The sequence below is a fragment of the Caretta caretta genome, chromosome 3 (assembly GCF_965140235.1).
Source record: "Caretta caretta isolate rCarCar2 chromosome 3, rCarCar1.hap1, whole genome shotgun sequence".
Classification (NCBI taxonomy): domain Eukaryota; kingdom Metazoa; phylum Chordata; order Testudines; family Cheloniidae; genus Caretta; species Caretta caretta.
In genome coordinates this window covers 49,863,002-49,888,125 of record NC_134208.1, presented here as the reverse complement: position 1 = coordinate 49,888,125, position 25,124 = coordinate 49,863,002, and the positions used below count along the sequence as shown (strand labels likewise).

The following is a 25,124-nucleotide window of genomic DNA, read 5'->3' as shown; positions in this document are numbered from 1 at the left end:
CTGAGCACCCACCCCCCCATTATTTTTCAAGTGTAGACCCAAGTATTATAATAATGATACTTAGCATTTGCAAACCAACCTAATAGCTTTCTAGAGAAATGGTCTGAAGTAAAAAGGATGAAATTCAATAGGGACAAATGCAAAGTGCTCCACTTAGGATGGAGCAATCAGTAACACACATACAAAATGAGAAATGACTGCCTAGGAAGGAGTACTGCAGAAAGGGATCTGGGGGTCCCGGTGGATCACCAGTTAACTATGAGTCAACAGTGTGACATCATTGCAAAAAAAGCAAACACATTCTGGGTTACATTAGGAGTGTTGTAAGCAAGACACGAGACATAAATCTTCCACTCTACTCCATGCTGACAAGGCCTCAACTCAATTATTGTGTCCAGTTCTGAGTGCCACATTTCAGGAAACATGTGGACAAACTGGAAAAAGTCCAGAGAAGAGTAACAAAAATGATTGAAGGTCATGACCTATGAGAGAAGTTTGAAAAAATTGTGTTTGTTTAATCTGGAGAAGAGAAGACTGAGAAGGTAAGTTTGGCGGACAGTCAAGATTTCCCACACTCCACCACAAGCACAGGGTGGAGCAGCCACATTTCAGGAGGGCACTAGGAAGTCGGGGATATGGTTGGTTGGACTCAGGTATGCATACTGTAGTGTGGACGCTGGAGCCCTGGGCCTAGGTTAGAAAATTGTTAACCCTAGGGTTGGTAATCAGTGCAGATGCTCAAGCCCTGGGTTCTCTAACCCAGGGTCACAGAATCATAGAATATCAGGGTTGGAAGGGACCTCAGGAGGTCATCTAATCCAACCCCCTGCTCAAAGCAGGGCAAATCCCCAACTAAATCATCCCAGCCAGGGCTTTGTCAAGCCTGACCTTGAAAATCTCTAAGGAAGGAGATTCCACCACCTCCCTAGGTAACCCATTCCAGTGCTTCACCACTCTCCTAGTGAAAAAGTTTTTCCTAACATCCAACCTAAACCTCCCCACTGCAACTTGAAACCATCACTCCTTGTTCTGTCATCTGGTACGACTGAGAGCAGTCTAGATCCATCCTCTTTGGAACACTCTTTCAGGTAGTTGAAAGCAGCTATCAAATCCCCCCTCATTCTTCTCTTCTGCAGACTAAACAATCCCAGTTCCCTCAGCCTCTCCTCATAAGTCGAGTGCTCTAATCATTTTTGTTGCCCTCCGCTGGACTCTTTCCAATTTTTCCACATCCTTCTTGTGGATGGACACAGTACTCCAGATGAGGCCTCACCAATGTCGAATAGAGAGGAATGATCACGTCCCTTGATCTGCTGGCAATGTCGCTACTTATACAGCCCAAAATGCTGTTAGCCTTCTTGGCAACAGGGGCACACTGTTGACTCACTGTCTTGAGTTCCTCTAACTGTAGGCTTACATTGAAATGTAGACATACCCAATGTGGCTTAAACCTCTGTTTGCCAAGTTTCCCAGCAGTAAAATGAGCATCATAATTATGGCCCACCACTGTAAAGTGCTTTGAGATCTGCAAGTGAAAGGCCTCATTCTTTCCTCACACTATTTTTACATCAGTGCAACTCCACTGTATGTAATGAAATTACTTCTGATTTGCACCAGGGCAAGCGAGAAGGGAATCAGGTGCAAGGGTTGCACAGCCCTAGCAACTTATTACCTTTTCATGAAACCTACTGACATATTCCTTTTTGAGGCATTTTCAGATGTATCCTAAAAGCTCTTAGCAGTGTAACTCTCAGGTGCTGCTAAAAGCTTGTGGTATGTGGTGTGTTAAACTGTGATAAGAGAATAAGAGCCTTTAAGATTGGATAACAATTATGTTCTCAGCTCAAGTACATGTCAATATATTAATTTCACGTCTTTGTTTCTCTTAGAGGACGTGGGGGTGCAATTCCTCCTCCCCCACCTGGGCGAGGTGCCCAAACACCTAGAGGGACACCAGTGACACGTGGAGCACTCCCAGTTCCTCCTGTAGCTAGGGGCGTTCCAACCCCTCGAGCAAGGGGAACTCCAACGGTCCCAGGCTACAGACCACCCCCTCCTCCAGCACATGAGGCCTATGAAGAATATGTAAGTAACTGTATATTTTGATAATTGATATGAGCCAAACTGCTTTGGCAACTTACAGGTACCTCTGTATTTGAGGACACTGGGTAGGTCCAATAAATGCCTACTCTGTATCACATACCCTTCACTGGTGGTTATACACTGTGCATGAAAAACTGTGATTTAAGTGACTGGAAATCATTTGATGGTATCTTTTAATTTTACAAGTATTAGCTATGGACAGGAATAGGCTGAGTTATCCCAGTTATCTTTATATTTTCATGGGCATATGTCTTTGCAATAATTAAATATAAATGAATGGAGATGGGAAAAGCACACAAAGTTATTTCATCAATATATTCTTAAAAGATTGGGCTCATGTGTTGTGAAGACTGATATTCAGTGTTGTCTAATCATTTAATTTGTGCTATGAAAAAGATGCATTCACTTGTCTTGTTGAGCTGCTTCTACCCCCTTATATGATTTTACATACATAAAACACTTAGGAATTCTTGACAAAAGGTGTTTTTAAAATGTGTGGTGATATAGCATGCATATAGCACTCTAAATATGTATGCTGATTTCCAGAAATATAAAAAAGAAATCCAGTTGAAAACATATCTGGCCTAGTTTTTATAATTCTAAAAAAAGTTATCCTAAACTTTCAAAGTGGGCTTTTGAAATAACACAAGAAAGGTGGGTGCCTAACAAATGAGCAATATATTTATTCCAAAAAGCATATAAAAGACATTATTTATTGTAGGTTAGTTCTTAAAAAATAGAAGGCTGCACCTTTGTGGAAAAAATAGCAATTTTTGTGTATACTTTTTATGCTTTGGATTACTATTCTTTCATGTTATAGTTTATTGTTTTCTCTATTTGTATTCAAAATTAAGAGTATCATGGGTACAAGGAGGACACATGCAAATTCAAACCATCATCAGGAAAACTGAGGCCATAATACATATTTAATAAGGTATTGAAAATATTTATGTTGTAAACATAAGGTCTTTCAAATAATCCTTGTTAATGTTCCCACCTGAAACTATCACAATAACAACAAACACTCAAATAGAGGGAAAGTATTATCAAATATAATGTCTGATTTTTTAAACTACAGTAATTAAAAATGTAATATGAACATTTCTTCCCCATCCAATAGTCATGATATAGAACTATCAGTAGGTAAATCAATAAGAACATAGTTTATAGACAATTCAGAAATTAGAAAATCTCTGAAATCAGAGGAAGGAAATGTGGTAAAAGATATTCAGTGTCATAGAATCATAGAATTACAGAATATCAGGGTTGGAAGCGACCTCAGAAGGTCATCTAGTCCAATCCCCTGCTCAAAGCAGGACCAATCCCCCACTAAATCAATAGAGTGTCAAAACGGTTTACCAGTATCTCATGCATTTTTAGAGTCCAGATAAGCCACAGCCCCTTCAGTCAAGGTGAAAGACTATGTTATTGATTGCAAGTGAGAAATGAGGATCAGTTCTTTGTGTGCTACTACATATACATATTCCACAGCTGGTGAGAGAACATCCAGTGCACACATTGGAGAATATTTTAGTCTGCAGTATCTAATAGGGCAGTGCATGAGCCCATCTTCTTCTCGTGCATTCTGAGGATATAAAGGGCAGCGTATGGGGTCTACAAAGAGAGGTAGTACCAAGTCAGAACAATTGCACTCTTTGAGTAGTACTTTCACTGGTCTTCCCTTTCCATCCAGCTCTTACCTCTGACTCCAGGTAGCTGCTTATTTTGTCGGCAGCCACAACTTGGGACACCACTTTTACTGGTGGGCTAAACCAGTTAGAAGGTAACTATGAGGGGAAATGTCTTTCCCCAGCATACTAAGTCTACTTTGTCCAACCAGATGAAAGAGACCTCTAGGTTGAAGGGCAGGAAAGGCACTGCAACAACATATTGTGAAATATGTAAGGCATGGCAAGGCACAGCAGACATCAATGGCTATCCACTGCAGCTAATGAAGTTGCCAGTTGTTGTGGCCTTTTTTGCCATTGGTCTTCAACTGCAGCAACTGGGAGTGTGAGATTGCATCTGAGCAATGGTCTTCGCATTTAAAAATCTTCAGACACAGGCATTCATGCATCATTCAATAGGAAGTCCTACACAATGGGCAAATGGTGAAGTGACAGTGTAGCCTATGTGACATCTGTTCATGACCTTTCTCTTCGCAGATCAGACTATACAGCCACAAGAACACAGGAGATGCCATGATATCATTGTTGGATATGACAGATAGCCATACCCTCTGATGCAAGCACAATTCTGACTCATGCCACTGGGTCTTATGGCAGCTAGCAGGTTCATCAGCCAACAGGCAAAGCTCCACTTCCACCGGCTTCAGGCCTGGCTGTCCTTGGTCTACTGCCCAGGCAAACGCCACCTGGATAAGATGGTGCATCTCCTTCTCGTGGTCTTCCAGTCACTGGATTGGTGGAAGTACCAAAGCAATGTCTGCAAAAAGAGACCCACACAGTCCCAATTCACCTTCAAGGACCATAATCACAGAGACCTCCACCTTCAGGTGGGGGGCCAATATAAGCAATCTCACAGAGCAAGTCTTAGGGTCTATAATGCAGAGGGCTTTGAAAACCAATGTTCTAGTGCTCAGGGCTGTATACAAGGCATGTGTGGCCTTTCTTCTGGATATTTGCAGTCAGACAATCCTGGCCACATCAGATAATATGGTGTCAGTCTTCTACCTGAACAGCCAAGGGGAGCGGAGGCTAGAGGTGAGGACAGATTGCTATTATTGTGTCAAGAGGTTATCTAACTATGGTACTTTGCCACAGAACACAGCATTATCCTGGCAGAGGTCCATCTCCCATCTTCAATCTATCAGTTTGTCATAGTTCCCATATTTAGGTATGCATGGGGCAATTAGCTGAAGTTACTGTGATCAGAGTGCCAGATCAGCTGCTGTTGACCAGCACTCTGTCTCAACCTCTTACAACATTTCTCCTAGTGTGACCCTGTAGGAGATGGCAAATAAAAATGAGCTCTTAGAGTACTTCAGTTTTTCTGCATCACCTTTACTGATGAAGCCTGTGAGACAGGATTGCATTCCTGTCATTTTTTCATTAAGACACTTAAGATTGCTTGATTGAACCTTCAGTTTTTATCATCTGCCTGAAATATAGTGGTAAAATTAACAATCTTACAATATTTAAAAAACAAGGTGAGACTTTTGGAGGCTACTCATAGTTGGCTTCAGGTCACGTTGTGAAAGGCATTTGACTGTGAATCTGCCTTTTACCTCCCGTGATTCAGAAGCCATTTAGGAGCTGTGGTATTAGTTGTCCTTCACTCAGCAGATGCTGGTAGTTCTTCCTTTTGTTTTGTAAAGAGCTATAATCAATTTCTGACTGAAACCTAGAATGAGATTAGACCTGCTTCATCACTTCCCCCACACCCCCACACCAAAAGCTAGGAGCACTGGCCAATTTCAGTTTCAAAGCTAAATAAATCCATGGCTTAAATTTATCTTAAGATATCCAAGTTTGATTTCAATTTCCACTCTTAGACTAAACAGGGAGGAGTCCGCAATATGTCAGACCAGAACCAGTGCCCACTGAAGTCAGTGGAAATCTTTCCATTACCTTTAGTGTATGTTGGATCACGTCCTTAATGCACCATTTCATCTGAAATGAAAGCACAAAATTAATTTACTCTACCAAGTTTCCACTCTACTTAAGGATCAGATGGTGGAATATCCGACTCCCCTATAAACTGTTCTCTTGTCCAAACAATAAATATGCCTCATGTAAGGTTCTTTCCGCACACCCAACAAATGGCTGAAAGCAATTTATTCTTTAACATGATCACCTACTTGAATTTAATCTGGTGCAGACATGTCCTAGGTGTCAATATTCTTACTTTCCTTTTACCTTTAGAACTAAGTAAACATATCTCTTTATAACTACAAAAGATATAGCTTGTTTATCTTTTGGAGTGAGTGCAAAACAATGCTTTTCAGAAAGTCCCTAAAAAGAACCACAGGGAGTGAGATAGATTATGCGTTTAATGTCACGCTGTTCTTCCGCTGTGATGCACAGTTCATGCTATTTAAAATGAAAGAAAGCAAATGTCACATTCAACTGTTTACTCTAGGCTTTAATGGTTAATTATGTATTTCAATAGTTTTCAGACAAACTGGAACAAATATACTACTGTTTATTCACTAGCAGCACAAGCAATGAATAGCCTAACAATAGGGGACACATTGTCACCTTTTAACATTATTTGAAAAGAACAGCTAATATTCTTATGTGACTATGATTCCCAAACTGTGCTTGTGGAGGCTTTTGCTTAACATTTAAGCTAAAACCTTTACGGTATTGAAATCAATGTATCTGCCACAACCTAGAATGTGGATAGAAACTGAGTGTAAAGACCTTTACTTCATTAAATATTTGTATCCAACTCAGTGCCTTAACCAATGCATTAAATGGAGATATTTATGCCTGATCTTGCCCATTTTTAAAGTAAATTGCAACATTCCCAATGGATTTTGATAGGAAGTGGGGTCAGGACAGTTAAGGAGAAATATTTCAAGTCAAATACATTTAAAAGAATGAAAAAGATTGAACACAGTTATATACAAATATGAATTTATTTTACAAGTTGTAGACTATCATTTTCTGTAGTCCATTTGTTTCTGTGTCCATTCTGGCTGTTAAAAATGATGAAAAATCTACTGAGACCAAAGATTACCTGAATAAAGCTGAAATTTTAGACAAGGGAATCTGCATGGCTGACCAGCATATTGATTAAATATGGTTGTTTAGCTATTATGTCCAAGGCACTTAAAGAGCTAAGCTATGTTCAACTAATATCTTCTGTGACTTGAAAAATCAAATTGTATTTTTACTGTAATAGCAATAAACAGTGTGATGATGATATCATCGGGAAGACTATATGTTGGACTTTAGAAGAACATTATGAGTGATAGTTTCATGGATGTAAAGAGAGCAAGCTAAATTCTTTTGTTAGTTGTACTCACACCAGTGTAACCGAAAGGAGAATTTGGCCGACAGATGTAACAGATAGATTCACTTCAAACAAACAAACAAAAAAACACATAAAAATAGAATTAAGAAAAAAAGAAAATGTAATAAATTGGTTCGTCTCTAAGGTGCCACTAGTACTCCTTTTCTTTTTACAGCTCAGCAGTGAGCCATCGATGTCTAAATACCTGCAGTATTAGAGGTTTCATGCTGAACTGTGTAATATCCTGGTTTGGGTTGAGATTCCAATTTCCTTATCACACAGAATAATGACTGTTAGGAGCTTTCCCTTCACCCCTCCTGTGGTTCTTCTCATGTAGACAGAAACAGAAGACCCGAAGCCCAAAGTGCAGGCAATGCAATGTTTATTGGGGTTAGTTTCAAGCAAGCCATAGCTCTGACACCGCAGAGCCTTTTCCCAATGTTCCCGTTCTCTATACCCCCTCTTTCTTAGTGCGCCCAAATATACCTACAGTGCACGTCCATGGGCCCTTACAACTTCTGGTCATATTCGGTTTTGGAGGGTCATGAGTTTGGGGGCTTGGTACCACCTCTTTTGTATCCCATGGGAAGGGTAAGGAGTGATGTTGTGTTCTGGACAAGGCCAGAGTTTTCTTTGGCTTTTTGTGTTCCATATACGTTCCTCTCCATCCCCCCTTGCTCCTCCTAACTGGTTACTTGACCTGGATTTGAGAGAGGAGTCAGGCAGCCTTCCAGTGTATGCTCATATATTATACTCCCACCATAGCCAGTAACACTTTAGCTCTATTCCTTATCTCGTTTCATCCCATCTGCTTGTGGGCAGATGTAATATACTGTGTCTTTTTTCTTTGTTCACATATGTTAGTAAGGATAATAGAGTATCAAAAGTCAACCCCAAAATTCTAATCCAGACTAACAAACAGACCTATATACTAACAATACAAGCCAATGGGACTGCTCATGGAATAAGGTGTCAATTAATTTGAGCACAGATACCTGAATCTTCACCTTCATGAAACTGTCACAGCCTTAACATCCTTTTTAAAATAGACCTTGTTCAGTGAATTTCTTCGTCTGAGACTAATGATTATTTGTAGTTCATAAGCAAAACTTCAGTCACAAAATTATATACGGTAATAATCTTATGTCTACATCCCTGCCACAAGAACTCAAAATATTTTTAAAAGTGAAATCCTAACTATTTCCACCCATATTTTTCAAAATGAATACCCTTCCTCACTGAGACATTAGATGCCAAATTCCTAGCTCAAGGATTTCATTTTTCCCCCTGCCAGACATAATTTAGGGCTAATAATGCTAATACAGCAACAGCCTAATAAATATTTATAATCTTGTATAGAAATCTATATGAAGGGCAGATCTCAATAGAATATTTGGCCTTCACTTAGTCATGTATAAAAACACACATACTATGCATCTACGTAACATAATATACCATTTGTTGACCAAACACAATCCAACTAGCTAATAAGGATGTTATGAACAAAAATAGTTTTCCAATATCCATTCGTTGTCAAACAACTGATCACTTTGCAATTTCCCAGATAGTAAACAGTCTGTATACAAAGCTATTTTTTGGCTACTAATTGGCAAAACACTATCACGACTTTGTCTCAGACAGTTTTCTGCTTTTTATGATAGGGTTACTTGCAAAAGCTTGGGTGGTCCAGAAATGAAGATGTTCATTTCAAACTTTATCTGAACATCGTTCAAGAAATAAAGTTGTAAGGCTATTGTGAACAGGCTTTCTTTAGAGAGATCCCTTTGTAAATTATTTCAGTAGGGATGAAAAATCACACAAATAGTGTTTCTTACAACATTTTGAAATGTTTCGTCTGGTTCTAGATCATGCAGAGTCACTAAAAATGTTAACATAATTTTGGACTTAAGGGTTATCCAGTTAATGAAACCAAAAAGGACATAGACACACACAGTAGAACCTCATTAATCTGCAATAATGAAGGAAACCCTGTGTAGATTGTTGATGCTTGCAGACTAGTGAGTACCAGCATCACCAGACAGTTATGAGATCCTTAGTCTTGTTTCAGGTCATTATAGAGAGCCAGAAAAGGGACTAGGCCCATCACTGAAGCTTGACATCACCCACACCAATCCTGACACCATGACATCAACAGAATCTTACTGGTGTGTGCTTCAGTGAACTGCAAACCAAATGTTCATGTTCAGGGCAGGTTTCCAGTTCATTAAATTGCAGTTTAAGTGAGGTTCTAGTATATAATACAACCACATTGCTGATTATATAAGTATGCACGGTTCTTCCTTACACATCTAGTTAATGGGGTATTACTGCTCTGTGTTTTATGTTTACTTATAAGTAATATTTACTGCAAATTAACATAAACACTACACTAATACAACTAATACCACCAATACAATAAATTATAGTTCAGGAATCCTATTGAATTAGAGCACTTATGGACTGTTCAAAAGAGTACTATAGGTATATAGAAATCTAAGAAGAAGTGGATGTTTTAAACATAGATGGTTGTTTCCTTTTACGGAATGACTTTATCATTTATGGATCATATATCTTCGGCACTGGGTTTTGTTCATGATTTGTTGTCATCTAACAACTTTGGAAAAGCTTCTTATGAAACAAACCCCATTTTAACCAATTACCAGTATATATGGAAGGCAAAGGTGTTATAGAATGCACATTTACTTCATTGTTTGATGAAAGAAAGTGCTGACAGGCCTTTTAGCCAATTGCCTCTAGAAATGAACATAATGGTCATTCAGGCTAATCAAAAGAGAGGAAAGACTATTTGGTCCAATAAAAGGCCTGATAAGTATAGCATTTTTTCTGTAGTCAATTTTCTCTCTGAGTGTATGTAATGCATTTGCAGCTGTGGGTTTCAGTTGCATTTAAAAGATAGCCTTGCACTTAGAATGATGGGTATAGTGTATTACCACTGTGGTTGCAGAAATCCCATTCTCTGTACTAACAGTATGCTAAAAATTTTCTGGCATACAAAACAAGCTGAAAAATCTAATATTGTCTGAATTTTCACACACACATGCACCACCTCTCCCCCAAACACACACATACGTAACAATGTTTATGTGGGTCGAGATTTCAGAATACATCCATATATGTTGACATAGATGTATGCACACCTGTCTGTCTTATCTATGTCAAATGTATGCTCTGATCCTGCCAGCTAATCCATCTGGAAAGATCCTTATGCCCGCCGGAGCCCCACTGAAGTTAATGAGGTACTATATGGGCACGGGGGTATGCTTGCAGGTTCAGGACTATAGTGTCTGTCTGTCTCTGTCTGGAAAAAAGTAGAAATGTAAAGTGTTGGAGACAAAATGTTTTTAAAGGAATAAAAGGTTTCAGCAAGACAACTTTATTGTCTCTCCTTTTCAGCTTTTTGGCAGTTATTTATATTTTCTGTGTATCATCCTTGTACCAATGATATTGATGCACGTTGTCATTTTCTGAGGTTACTGAAAGTGCTTGGTCCTTTACAAATAGAGAGAAAGAACAACTGTTTGATTAAAGTAGGTTAGATAATCTCGATTATGCATGTCCCATATGCTCAAGTATGGCAGGAACTAAGAGTTCTTGCTGTTCTTTAAACTTAAATGTTTAAGCTGCTCTGCCATTCTCCTGTGATTAAATTTGATGGGTTGAAACAGATTATTTTAATTTCAAACCCCACCTGCCTTTTTAATTGAAAGGTAGGCCTGTGCTTCAGCACACTGTGAAACTGAGTATAGCTGCAGGTGGATACTAACAAAAAAAGTCTGTTTTTCAAATGGAACTGTTCAATGGTAGTTGACAGAGGCCCTATGTAGGGTGAGAATCTTGCTAAATGATTAATGAGCTCAGCTCCTAATATTTGAGTGTGTATCTCATGTTACCAACACTTTAGAAAGCTACCTACTTTTGCTGGTACTATCTAATTTTACTCAATCGTATAGAGTAGCCTTAGTATTGTATATTTTATATAGAAGCAATGGGATGGAATTAAGACTGAGAATTTAGGATAAATATAATAACTTTGAAAGAGAATGGTAGAAGTCCTATCACCTGGGGCTTTTAAAACTAGACTGCAAACCACTAGAAAATGTTCAGGAGAGAACAATCCTGCATTTGCAAGGAGAAGGACTGAATGATGTGGTGGGTCTTTTTCAGCTTTAACTTCCATAGTTCCATCACTCTTTATTGCTTGTGTTAAAGTATTTGTGTCATTCCGGGAAATGTTATAAACCCAATGTCAGATAGCTGGTTTCATATGGTTCTCAAGTATGTTCATTTCTAAAATAATCTGAGCTGTTATATTTTACAAGGGCTGCAGATTTAGTGTATCTTTTAGAATTGAAGTAAAAATGTTTTGAAAATTGATCTGGTTATAAACCTTAGCACCTCAGATTTGACCTTAAGGCCTCTTAGTGACATGAGTAATCAGTAAAAGAGGGAGATTCAGGGTAATGGTTCTGAGGCAATAAAGTGGAAGATTGGAGAGGAAAAACATTCTTCCTCCACACAGAATTTCTTTCACCTGATGAGAAGATGGTTGGCCAATATTTCAGTAGATTCTAACATCACTATGGCTGCTATTGCTGAGACATGGCTAATATCATTTAAAATACATAGCATTTTGATGATAATTCTCTTATTTTGTAAGTGAATGTTGTCAGATGAATAGAGCCATACTGACCTCCATGGAAAACAGTTTTCTCTATATCTCCCAGAAGAGGTATAGCAAAAATAATTTCATGTCATTATTACTAATGTCTGGGCCCAACCCTGCAAAGTACTGAGCACTGAAATAAATAAGAGGTAAGGATATTCATCGGTCATAAAATTGGACCTATTTTCCCAATAATGTTCTTCAGTGGCAATCTTTAATCTTTGCATTCATTCACTCCTTGAACTCTTCTAGAATGTCCAATAAGGGTCTGTGATAAGAACATTTATCCATTAGGAAATCAGCTAATTCTCACCAAATGACTGTCAAATGTTAATGATTTGACTGAGAACACAGTGCCTTGAAGTAGAAGGTTCCATATCAAATTAGCACTCCTCTAAACTCTCTAGTCTCTGATCCTTGTGTTTTAGGACTTGCCTACACAGTGACATCCAGTAAAATTAATCTGAATTAACTAAAGGTGTGAATTTGAAGTGGATTAATTAAACTGCATCAAGTCTCTGTGTAGATACTTTTCAGAGTAACAGCCGTGTTAGTCTGTATTCGCAAAAAGAAAAGGAGTACTTGTGGCACCTTAGAGACTAACCAATTTATTTGAGCATGAGCTTTCGTGAGCTACAGCTCACTTCATCGGATGCCACAAGTACTCCTTTTCTTTTTGTGTAGATACTGTAATTCATAATTAAGGTGGATTTAATTTGGTTTATCTTAATTTACTTCCGAAGTGAATTAAACTAAACTGAATTAAAGTCACTTTAATTCTGAATGAGGGTGTTCACACACATACATCCTTTTCCACTTCAGAGTTCCAAACATTATACTGAAGACATTTTTCTTAGAGTTCAAATATGGGACCATTATTTTTGGTAAATATATCCATTTGTTCATGTATGTAGACATTCAGGGCCGGCCCACAACAGTTTGGCACCTGAGGCAGGAAGCTCAAATGATGCCCTCATGTCCCTCGCTTGGGTCAAAACTTTGAAAGGTTTCAATTCTGCCTTCTTCCTGTTCTACTCCTCTCACGGTACTGCTCTGCTACCTACCCCAATAAAGGAGAACTAACAACTTAAAATGCCTTGCTCAAAAATTTTAAGGAACATTTAACTTTCAAATGCCTGAACAGCATATGTAACTTTTCTCGTCTGCATAGTAAACACTGGCATTTTTATCTGTTTGAATAATCAAAGTGGTGCTTTCTGCGCCTTCTTGTTGCAAAGATTTGAACTACTTTCTGCTGAAGGTCCACAGTCTAGGCAGGCTCATGCTCCATTGAGATGGTTGCCAGGCTAACCAGCCTCTCCTGTGTCATTGTGGAGCGTAGATGTGTTTTTATTAACTTCAGCTTGGAGAAGCTGCGTTCTCCACTGGCAACTGTTACAGCAAGTGTTAGAAGTATGCGCAGAGCAACAACAGCATTTGGAAAGAGGGTGGTCATCTTATTCTCATCAATTATGATCATTATGGTCATCAATCCTGAAGCACTTGCATGAGAGGAAAGTGATCAGGAACAGCCAGCATGGATTCACCAAGGGAAGGTCATGCCTGACTAATCTAATCGCCTTCTATGATGAGATTACTGGTTCTGTGGATGAAGGGAAAGCAATGGATGTATTGTTTCTTGACTTTAGCAAAGCTTTTGACACGGTCTCCCACAGTATTCTTGTCAGCAAGTTAAGGAAGTATGGGCTGGATGAATGCACTACAAGGTGGGTAGAAAGCTGGCTAGATTGTCGGGCTCAACGGGTAGTGATCAATGGCTCCATGTCTAGTTGGCAGCCGGTATCAAGTGGAGTGCCCCAAGGGTCGGTCCTGGGGCCAGTTTTGTTCAATATCTTCATAAATGATCTGGAGGATGGTGTGGATTGCACTCTCAGCAAATTTGCGGATGATACTAAACTGGGAGGAGTGGTAGATACGCTGGAGGGGAGGGATAGGATACAGAAGGACCTAGACAAATTGGAGGATTGGGCCAAAAGAAATCTGATGAGGTTCAATAAGGATAAGTGCAGGGTCCTGCACTTAGGACGGAAGAACCCAATGCACAGCTACAGACTAGGGACCGAATGGCTAGGCAGCAGTTCTGCGGAAAAGGACCTAGGGGTGACAGTGGACGAGAAGCTGGATATGAGTCAGCAGTGTGCCCTTGTTGCCAAGAAGGCCAATGGCATTTTGGGATGTATAAGTAGGGGCATAGCGAGCAGATCGAGGGACGTGATCCTTCCCCTCTATTCGACATTGGTGAGGCCTCATCTGGAGTACTGTGTCCAGTTTTGGGCCCCACACTTCAAGAAGGATGTGGATAAATTGGAGAGAGTCCAGCGAAGGGCAACAAAAATGATTAGGGGTCTGGAACATATGAGTTATGAGGAGAGGCTGAGGGAGCTGGGATTGTTTAGCCTGCAGAAGAGAAGAATGAGGGGGGATTTGATAGCTGTTTTCAACTACCTGAAAGGGGGTTCCAAAGAGGATGGCTCTAGACTGTTCTCAATGGCATCAGAAGACAGAACGAGGAGTAATGGTCTCAAGTTACAGTGGGGGAGGTTTAGATTGGATATTAGGAAAAACTTTTTCACTATGAGGGTGGTGAAACACTGGAATGCGTTACCTAGGGAGGTGGTAGAATCTCCTTCCTTAGAGGTTTTTAAGGTCAGGCTTGACAAAGCCCTGGCTGGGATGATTTAACTGGGAATTGGTCCTGCTTTGAGCAGGGGGTTGGACTAGATGACCTTCTGGGGTCCCTTCCAACCCTTATATTCTATGATTCTATGATTCTATGATTTATTCGTGCACTTATATTCCGTAACAGCCTGTGGAATTGATCCCACTGAAATGTACCTTGAAAGGGCTTTCAGTTCATCACCTAAATCACTTGCATCAATATCATCATGTGTCAACACTGTCTCTAGTGCCCTGTATTGCTGGTGTAGGTCTTCTTCAGCTATAGTGAGGACTTTTGGAATATCATACAACATCCCAAATATACTAGTGTGTTCCTTGAGTTGCATGAAACATTCAACTGACCGTACTGCACAATCTAGCACCTGGTTAAAGAATTCAACTTTGAATGAGAATCATAGAATATCAGGGTTGAAAGGGACCTCAGGAGGTCATCTAGTCCAATCCCCTGCTCAAAGCAAGACCAATCCCCAATTAAATCATCCCAGCCAGGGCTGGGGTCTCTTAGGGACATCCAGTAAAATTAATCTGAATTAACTAAAGGTGTGAATTTGAAGTGGATTAATTAAACTGCATCAAGTCTCTGTGTAGATACTGTAATTCATAATTAAGGTGGATTTAATTTGGTTTATCTTATGTTGTTTGGGGTCTCTTAGGAATTATCCCATGCCTCGTAATCAAAATGTCGTCTTCTTCCGTGACTCTTGTATTCTTGAATGGGTGGGAAAATAGCTTCAGTGCGAAGTTTCTCTGCCAATTTCTGTGAACTCTTCAGAATGTTTTGAAATCCCTCATCTGACCAGTAAGACTATAGGTATGACTTTGCTTTGTCCAATTGTTCCATTGCTCCAGATATATCAAGGTCAACACCTTGGAGTCTCTTGCTTACAACATTTATTTCAAACAGTATGTCATGCCACAACACTAAGCCACACAGAAATTTGAAGTTATGTATGTTTTTGGTGATTCCATTTCCCTCTCCCACGAACAGTTCATAACATTAACCTCCATAATGGCAACTATGGCATCATCTATCTTCCCAATTTGGTTTTTGATAGGCTTTATCGCCTCCACTCGACTTTCCCATTGTGTGGCACTCAGTGGTTTCAGTGTCAGAGAGGATGTTCCCAGATGTTGCTTCAAAATTTACCATTGATGAGTTGATGCAGAGAAAATTACATAGATGCTTTGAATTACATTAAAAAATTCAGCAGCCTCACTAGAAGCTGATGCTGCATCACTGACCACCAAGTTCAATGAATGAGAATTGCATGGGACAAAAAAGCTCAAGGTTTTAACTCAGATCTGTGTCTGCACTCCGCTGTTCTTTCCTCTCATGTTGGCACCATTATTATAGCCCTGACCTCTCATGTCAGCTATCACAATTCCTGTATCTTCCAGCTTTTTAAGAAGCACATTTGTCATACCAGCTCCTGTAGTATCAATGTCAATAAATTCTAGAAAATGCTCTCTGACAGTCACCATTGCAGGGACATTTTCACTAGGTTCTGTTGTTGTTACAAAACGCACCATTAAAGTAATTTGTTCTGTATGGCTGATGTCAGGTGTGCAGTCCAGAATAACAGAGTAATATCTTGCTGACTTCAGATCTGCCAAAATCTTCTGTTTGACTTTTGTTGCCAGTAAGTGTATGATCTCATTTTGAATTGTTTTTCCAAGGTAGTGGTGTGTGTACATTCCTTTGGTGGTGACTCTTCTTACATGCTCCTGGAGTACAGCATCAAACTCAGACATCAGGGCCACAATTTTAAGGAAATTTCCATTGTTTGGCACATACAGCTGATCTGAAGTGCCACACAGTGCTAGGTTTTGGGTAGCAAGTATTCTCACAATGGCAATGAGCCTTTTCAGAACATTTTGCCAGTAAATAGACTCTGATGCAATCTTGTCTTGATGCTGATCATCTATGGTGACCTTTAACCTTAGTCTCATCTCAAGCTCTTTCCACCTATGGAATGCTCTCTGGTCATTTGCTGCCTTCTCATGGCATGCCAGATTTTTCCGGTCCTTTGTTCCTGTAGAACCCAATGTGGCTGGAACATTAGACTGGAAGAGTTTGCAACAAAACCAGTATGCAACATTCTGGGTTTTTGAGTACATAAGCCATGGTCTCTCCACTTCGTCACCATTGGGGATTTCACACCAGTAATGTGTTGGATGGAAACTTCTATTTTCATTGTCTTTGGGGAACATGAAGTTTTTCACTTGCTGTGGCCCATGCAGTACAAGGAATTCCCCCAGGCTACTGCTCAAGTGGGTCCACAGTCCTGGATCATCGAGACTTAAGGAACTAAACTCAGCAGCAGCTGTTTCTTGCACCTCCACCACACTCTTCTCTGATCTACACTTTTCTTCAGGAATGTGCATGGTTACATCCATTTGAGATGGAGCTATGGCTGCTGCAGTAGCTGCCAGGTCACCTGCACTCTGACTAACTGGAAGATCAGGCATCTCCTGATCACATCCTCACTAGGACCAGAAGGCTCACCGTGAACATTTGTGTCTATGTATCTCAGGAGAACTCCTTCCTGCTTAGATAGAAAAGCTTCCTTTGCTTTCTTTCTTTTTCTGAATGCTGTCCCAGAGGGGCGTTTTTTCTTTTCACTCATGACTGCTGTTCTGTGCCAGCTATAGTGGCTCTCAATACTCAATTGAAGGGGACAAATGAGCAGGCTGGTAGCAGGGCCTGAGTGAGGGAAGATATCAGTGTCTTAAGGGCCTAACTGGCTCCTACTACTTCAGTTGACTGCCTGTTGTCCTCAAGTGGGTTCAGGGAAGCAGCAGGAAACGGGAAGCTCCTGAGAAGCTGGTGTTAATCAGTCCAGGCTCCTGGGGGTGCTAGAGAGGTACATAAGAGGCTCCTCCTCCTCTCTCTCCCTGCAGCTCCTGCTGCTTTCTGTTATTCCCCCTCACCTTTTCTCCTGCCTGCCTGTTATTTCTCTTGTGCCCTCCTTCTTCCAGCACAGCACTCCACGATCTCTGTGCATCTAGAGCAGAGAGAATACCTATGCACCAGCAGCAGACACAATTTTCTACACTCTGGGTCCTAGTGGTGCACCCCCGCACAGTCTGGCACCTGAGGTGGCCGCCTCAGTTTGCCTCATGGTAAGGCCAGCCCTGCAATGATGCCACCTTCTGTGCAAGTAACACCTTCCCAGAGTTGGTCTGTAAAACCACTACCGGTTCCCCATTCAGATTCCTCTAGAATCATTTCTACTGTGGTGCCTATAAGAAATTAACCAACTGGAAAAGGTTTGCTAGAGGGTCAATAAGGGATCAAGTGTGTGTGTGTGTGTGTGTGTGTGTGTGTGTGTGTGCGCGCACGTGCGTGTGCACACAATATATTTATATATACATACACAATAAAACAGTAAGATATGTATCTAACTATGCCAATTGTCTTAGACCATGGTAATATCAGAGGTAATGACACCAATCACCACCTTCAATCTACAGCTTATTTGCGTGCAAAGATTTCATTGGACGTAATGACTAGTGATATGAGGGCATCTGCACAGATGGCAGATTACTTGGCCCAGCTGCCACAGTTCTTCAAAGGTCGATTCAACACCCGTATAATTCAATACAAGAACAACCCACACACAAATCAAGACAGCCAGCACACACAGTAATCCCAAACACACAATAACCCTCACCACAGCATACGTCTTATTCACACCCACACAAATCAATGCAAATCTCACAGTCCAACGCACACCCTCCCAACCATCCCTCTTACTTGTCATAAAACCATAAATCTGTATTTAATACAAAACAGAACAAACAGCCAGCATGCAATATTTTGCTTTTTTCTTGTATATATCCCCCCACACACACACACCCTTTGTATATTTCTCTGTTTTCTAAAAAAAATTAAGAGCTTTGGTACAAACAATTTTGTCTTTTTATGTGTCTGTACTTTTTATGTGTCTGGCTTATTTTGGATGATACTGTAATATAAATGATAGTAAATGTTACCCACATGATTCTCTATTGTAGTTAATAAGAAATGCATGGCTACATGCATTTACATAGCTTGAAAAATACAGGTATATGTGTTCAAAGAAACATGGTGGTCTATGTTCATCTCACTTCAAATTCACTTCAATTGAGTCATACCAGGGATGAATTGGCCAAATGTCAAGGATTTTAAATTGCCATTACAAATAATTGGTGTGTGTCTTGTGAATAAAGTTCAAATTAATTATTTCCTTTCTATCTAAAGCACGTTTACAAATTGTAAGCTATGAGTGTGGCTAAAATATCTGTCAGAAACAGCATTTTATGTAAAATCTTGTTAATGTAGATCTTAAACATAAAACATATTCAGTTTTCATATATTTCATACAATGCATGTAATTGATAAAATGGATTACAAAAGCAACACAAATTCCATTTTAAGAACAACATAATCAGTCACTACATGATTCCTAAAGATCTGGATCCAGTCACTGTGAGCCACTTGTAGGAAACAGACAGATAATTTCAGACTGAGTTGAAGGAGCTAATCCAGGAATCAATTTTACATTGTGGATGTAAAACAAATACATCATCAAAATCTTTACTAATAAAGGACAGCACAGTTCTAGGCTATCAGTTAAAATATATAGAAAGTCAACTGAAATCCACAAATGTAAGTATTCTAATCTCCAGAGGAAATGTGATCCAGACCTAGAGTAAAATTTTCAAAAGCACCTAACTAAGTAATTTAAACTCCTAAATCCCATTTTAAAAGTGACTTGGAGACTTAGAAGGCCAAATTCTGTTGACTTGCAGTGAGACATAGGCTCCTAAGTGCCCAAGTCAGTATTGGACATGGGACTTAGGATCTTTTTACATCTAAATATAAAATTTTTGTCTCAAAACTTTCTATAAAAGTAGAGGTAAAATTTTGGGGGGAAAGCCCATGTAATTTAGGAGCTTAAGGCTGTGTCTACATTGCCCAGAAGTTCAAACTAGGGGTGTGTGAACAGCAGTTCACATTAAAGTGCTGTGCTGTAAATCCTGTGTGGACACTGCAGGCGCAAACTGAAAGGTTCCTAGTTCATATTAATGTAGGCTTGTTTGAATAGGTTTACATTAATGCAAACTAGGAGCCTTTTAATTTGCAACCTCAGAATCCACATTGGGCACAAAAGTGACTTGGGCACTTGGAGCCCATGTCTCACTGAATCTCAATGGAATTTAGGCTCCTAAGTGCCCAAGTCAGTATTGAACATGGGACTTAGGACATATGTACACTGCCCTGCATTTCAGGCTATGTGAGTGTGAACAGCAGTGTGCATCAAAGTGCTGGACTGTAACTCCTGTGCGTGGATGCTGTGGGCACAAATTAAAAGGTTCCTAGTTCATGTTAATGTACTCCTCTTCAAACAAGACTACATGAATGTGAACTTGGAACCTTTTGGTCCGCACCTGCAGCATCCACACATGGGAGTTAAAGTTCAGCACTTTGATGCTCACTGCTATGTACACCCCCATGCTCAAAACTGTTGGGCAATATAGGTAGGCATAGCCTTGTGCTCCAAAGGTAGAGTTCTTTTCTTTCCAAATTTTACCCCTATTTTAATAGAAAATGTTGTGACAAAATTTCTAAATCTAGATGTAAAAGAAAATTCTATCTACTTGGAAAAGCCTACCACGTTCTTAGGAGGAAAGCTCATAAAAATTTCTAAGTAGGAAGTACCATCATAACTGTTTCTGATCAGAGGGATTTGAGACAAAATACTGCTTGGAAAGAAATAGATTTTAAAGGGATCAAGCTGTTGTTTCTCCCAGATCTCAGCCCAGCCACAGAGGTGAGCAAGTAATCTGTTTCAGAGGAACAGCCGTGTTAGTCTGTATTCGCAAAAAGAAAAGGAGTACTTGTGGCACCTTAGAGACTAACCAATTTATTTGAGCATGAGCTTTCGTGAGCCACAGCTCACTTCATCAGATGTGTACCGTGGAAACTGCAGCAGACTTTATATACACACAGAGAATATGAAACAATACCTCCTCCCACCCCACTGTCCTGCTGGTAATAGCTTATCTAAAGTGATCAACAGGTGGGCCATTTCCAGCACAAATCCAGGTTTTCTCACCCTCCACCCCCCCACACAAATTCACTCTCCTGCTGATGCTAGCCCATCCAAAGTGACAACTCTTTACATAATCAAGTCGGGCTATTTCCTGCATAGATCCAGGTTTTATCACTTCCCCCCCACCCCCATACACACACAAACTCACTCTCCTGCCAGCAGGGGGGAAGTGATAAAACCTGGATCTATGCAGGAAATAGCCCGACTTGATTATGTAAAGAGTTGTCACTTTGGATGGGCTAGCACCAGCAGGAGAGTGAATTTGTGTGGGGGGGTGGAGGGTGAGAAAACCTGGATTTGTGCTGGAAATGGCCCACCTGTTGATCACTTTAGATAAGCTATTACCAGCAGGACAGTGGGGTGGGAGGAGGTATTGTTTCATATTCTCTGTGTGTATATAAAGTCTGCTGCAGTTTCCACGGTACACATCTGATGAAGTGAGCTGTGGCTCACGAAAGCTCATGCTCAAATAAATTGGTTAGTCTCTAAGGTGCCACAAGTACTCCTTTTCTTTTTGCAAGTAATCTGTGGTGTTCTGAAAAAAAATATTGTGCTAAGGAACTGAAGCCTCCATTTTCTAATTATCAAAATTCATTCTTCTTTGATCATAACTCATTATATATTCTGGCATCAGAGGTAAGCAGACAGATTACTTGATACTATCCAAGAAACTGCTTAAAGTAAATTCTGCCGAATAAAACTAACTAACGAGGACTAAAATGAGTCATTGTGTGTAATAACTTCCCTACTTTGTTGACATGTTCCTTAACTCCTTCCTCTAGTGGGGGAAGATCTTGTTGTGTGTATTTGGTGACATGATGTTCTTTCACACAATGTATCCTTATTACCACTGTGAGAGTGTTTGAATACTTTATATTAAATTAATTAGATGTTAAGTGGGTGTAGTTAGAAACTAGAAAATTATCTTTGGCAGGAGCATAGCTTTAATTCTTGCACAGGTATTTTCCCTCTCTTCAAAATGATGCATTCTGACATATAATAATGTTGGGGTTTTCTGTGAATGGTCTTGATTTACTAAAAGTTCTGGTTAAACTTAATGTTAGATTGAAAGTGTTTCTACAGGAATTTTACTTTTCTTGTATTATACTGACTTATTTGTCCTTATAAAATGAGAATGAAAAAATTGTGGATACCTTTGTTAACCAAAATTTCTAAAACTCCAAGTGTCTTTTCTATTGTGCTTACTATATTTTAGGATGCCTGATACAAGCACAGAATTACATGACTTCTTCATGATTTTCTTACTCAAAAAGGATTTTCACAATAACATCAAATGCATTAGCAAATAACAGGGCAGTAGCTTCAGTAATCAAAAACACTGGGTAAGGAAAGAAAGCATAGAAGAGACAAGTAAAATTTAGAAAAATATTTTAAAAAAACTGCTGAAATCTCAAAGGACACATAAGATCAGACAATGTATAAGTTGCCCAGTACTCATTATCCCTGTAGAGCTGTATGCTCAAATACTATAGAGGTATAACCTAGGTATTCGACACATTGTGTGTATACAGTTGGCATGTTGCTCATGTCTGTAGTCTATCTTCTGAGCAGGGATTTAGAGGTACAAGCAATTTAATGAGGTGAAAATCCATGAACACAGCATTGTAGAGCGAGAGCAGCACTTTAAGAAATGAGGAGGAGACGTGAGTGTGAACAGCTACACTTCTAGGTAAAAAGAAAAGGAGTACTTGTGGCACCTTAGAGACTAGGTAAGCAAATTACTTTTTCAAAGAAAATTACTCTGCTGGTCTGGGTCAAACCTTGGCTCCAGAGATACCCTTTGGTTGGGCCTCTCACACACAGCCCAAAACGTAATGTGATCTCTGAGTCCTTCCTACAATAGTCTCAAAATCCTTTGGTAGCTGGGAATGGTGGGGCAGATTCCAAGCCCTCGGTGAAAAACAAAAAGTGAATAGTACAGATTGTAAAAAGAAAAGGAGTACTTGTGGCACCTTAGAGACTAACAAATTTTTTTGAGCATGAGCTTTCGTGATTTTCATGATATACAGATTGTGTATATTTATGAAAGAATCAGGAGAACCATGGATAGAGATTTCCTCTTGGATATTGCTATGAGGAAGGGAGAATTGGCAATGTGCCCCTCACAGGTTGCAGCCCTCATTGCTAGACTGATGCCTCCTCCTGGTCGTGCTGGGAGTTAGCTTGAGATCAATGCCCATGTCCACGGTCTGCAAACCGGCACTCTATCTCTGCTCCCACCTACGGCTCCTCTTTCAGCTCCCAGAATCACAGTATCCTCTTTGCAACTCAGCCCTCTGGCTAGGTCATCATTTGTGTTTCCCCTTTCTGGGGTATGTGTGTGTGGGGGGGTAATCTCTGTCCAACAGTCCAGTCACTTCCCCATTGGCGATTGGGGAGGGACCCAGGCCCGCCCACTACTGCAGGGCTCAGCCCAGGGACCCTTTAAATAGCAGCCTCCTGCTGCTCCTCTGTAATCTCCTTCAATGCTGCTATATTTCCCTGGGCCACTTTTCCATGGCCCTAGCACCTTCTTCACCCTTACCTCAAGGTACTCAGCTGCTCAGTCCAAGCAGCCAGCCAGGAGCTCCCTCTCACTCCCCTGATCCCTGCTAGCAGCTGCTCTGTCCAAGATGCTTAGTTCTCTCAGCCCTCCAGGGGCGCAGTCCTTACCCACTGGGCTCCCAGCAGCAACTGCCCCTACTCAACCCTCAGCTCCCTTTTATCTGAGCCTGCTGGGCCTGAATTGGTTGCTTCCTGCAACTCCTCCCTGATTGGCTGTGCTTCACACTGCCTCTCTGACCTGCTTGCCCTTCTGGGGCAGGGCATGATTAACCCCTTCTATTCCTGTGTGGGGTAGGCACCACATCACAGTGCCCTTTCCAAATATATGATAGAGACCTAGGGGGGCAATGCGTAGCAGCTTGTTCTGTGCACAGAGTGTACATCTACACTGGAATAAAAGATCTGCAGCATGGAAGTCCCGGACGACTGGAAAAAGGCTAATGTAGTGCCCATCTTTAAAAAAGGGAAGAAGGAGGATCCTGGGAACTGCAGGCCAGTCAGCCTCACCTCAGTCCCTGGAAAAATCATGGAGCAGGTCCTCAAGGAATCAATTCTGAAGCACTTAGAGGAGAGGAAAGTGATCAGGAACAGTCAGCATGGATTCACCAAGGGCAAGTCATGCCTGACTAATCTAATTGCCTTCTATGACGAGATAACTGGCTATGTGGATGAAGGAAAAGCAGTGGACATGTTGTTCCTTGACTTTAGCAAAGCTTTTGACACGGTCTCCCACAGTACTCTTGCCAGCAAGTTAAAGAAGTATGGGCTGGATGAATGGACGATAAGGTGGATAGAAAGTTGGCTAGATTGTCGGGCTCAACGGGTATTGATCAATGGCTCCATGTCTAGTTGGCAGTTGGTATCAAGTGGAGTGACCCTCAGGGTCGGTCCTGGGGCCGGTTTTGTTCAATATCTTCCTTAATGATCTGGAGGATGGTGTGGATTGCACCCTCAGCAAGTTTGCAGATGACACTAAACTGGGAGGAGAGGTAGATATGCTGGAGGGTAGGGATAGGATACAGAGGGACCTAGACAAAGTAGAGGATTGGGCCAAAAGAAATCTGATGAGGTTCTACAAGGACAAGTGCAGAGTACTGCACTTAGGACAGAAGAATCCCATGCACCGCTACAGACTAGGGACCGAATGGCTCGGCAGCAGTTCTGCAGAAAAGGACCTAGGGGTTACAGTGGACGAAAAGCTGGATATGAGTCAACAGTGTGCCGTTGTTGCCAAGAAGGCCAATGGCATTTTGGGATGTATAAGTAGGGGCATTGCCAGCAGATCGAGGGACGTGATCATTCCCCTCTATTCGACACTGGTGAGGCCTCATCCGGAGTACTGTGTCCAGTTTTGGGCCCCACGCTACAAGAAGGATGTGGATAAATTGGAGAGAGTCCATCGAAGGGCAACAAAAATGATTAGGGGTCTGGAACACATCACTTATGAGGAGAGGCTGAGGGAACTGGGATTGTTTAGTCTGCAGAAGAGAAGAATGAGGGGGGATTTGATAACTGCTTTCAACTACCTGAGAGGTGGTTCCAGAGAGGATGGTTCTAGACTATTCTCAGTGGTAGCTGATGACAGAACAAGGAGTAATGGTCTCAAGTTGCAGTGGGGGACGTTTAGGTTGGATATTAGGAAAAACTTTTTCACTAGAAGGGTGGTGAAACACTGGAATGCGTTACCTAGGGAGGTGGTGGAATCTCCTTCCTTTGACAAAGCCCTGACTGGATTGATATAGTTGGGGATTGACCCTGCTTTGAGCAGGGGGTTGGACTAGATGACCTCCTGAGGTCCCTTCCAACCCTGATATTCTATGAGTCTATGATGCAGCTCGCCTTGGTCAACTGACTCAGGCTTGTGGGGCTTGGGCTGTGAGGCTAAAAATTGCTGTCCAGCTCGGGCTGGAGCCTGGGCTCTGGGATCTCCCCACCCCCAGAACCCCAAATCTCAGGCCCAACCCTGAGCCCAACCATCTACACAGCAATTTTAC

The 25,124-nt window shown here is 40.9% G+C and overlaps 1 protein-coding gene across 4 annotated transcripts in view; it reads left to right on the top strand.

The window, feature by feature from the left end:
* The window catches only part of KHDRBS2 (KH RNA binding domain containing, signal transduction associated 2), a 641,322-nt gene that overhangs the window by 403,360 nt on the left and 212,838 nt on the right, over nt 1-25,124 (top strand). For all 4 annotated transcript variants that reach the window (XR_007355927.2, XR_007355928.2, XR_007355926.2 and 1 more), the window contains one exon: nt 1,890-2,085. Coding sequence is in view for 1 of the 4 variants with exons in the window: in XM_048845206.2 (XP_048701163.1) it covers nt 1,890-2,085 (196 nt within the window). In the remaining 3 variants the exon portion in view is untranslated. The remainder of the gene's footprint in view (nt 1-1,889; nt 2,086-25,124) is intronic.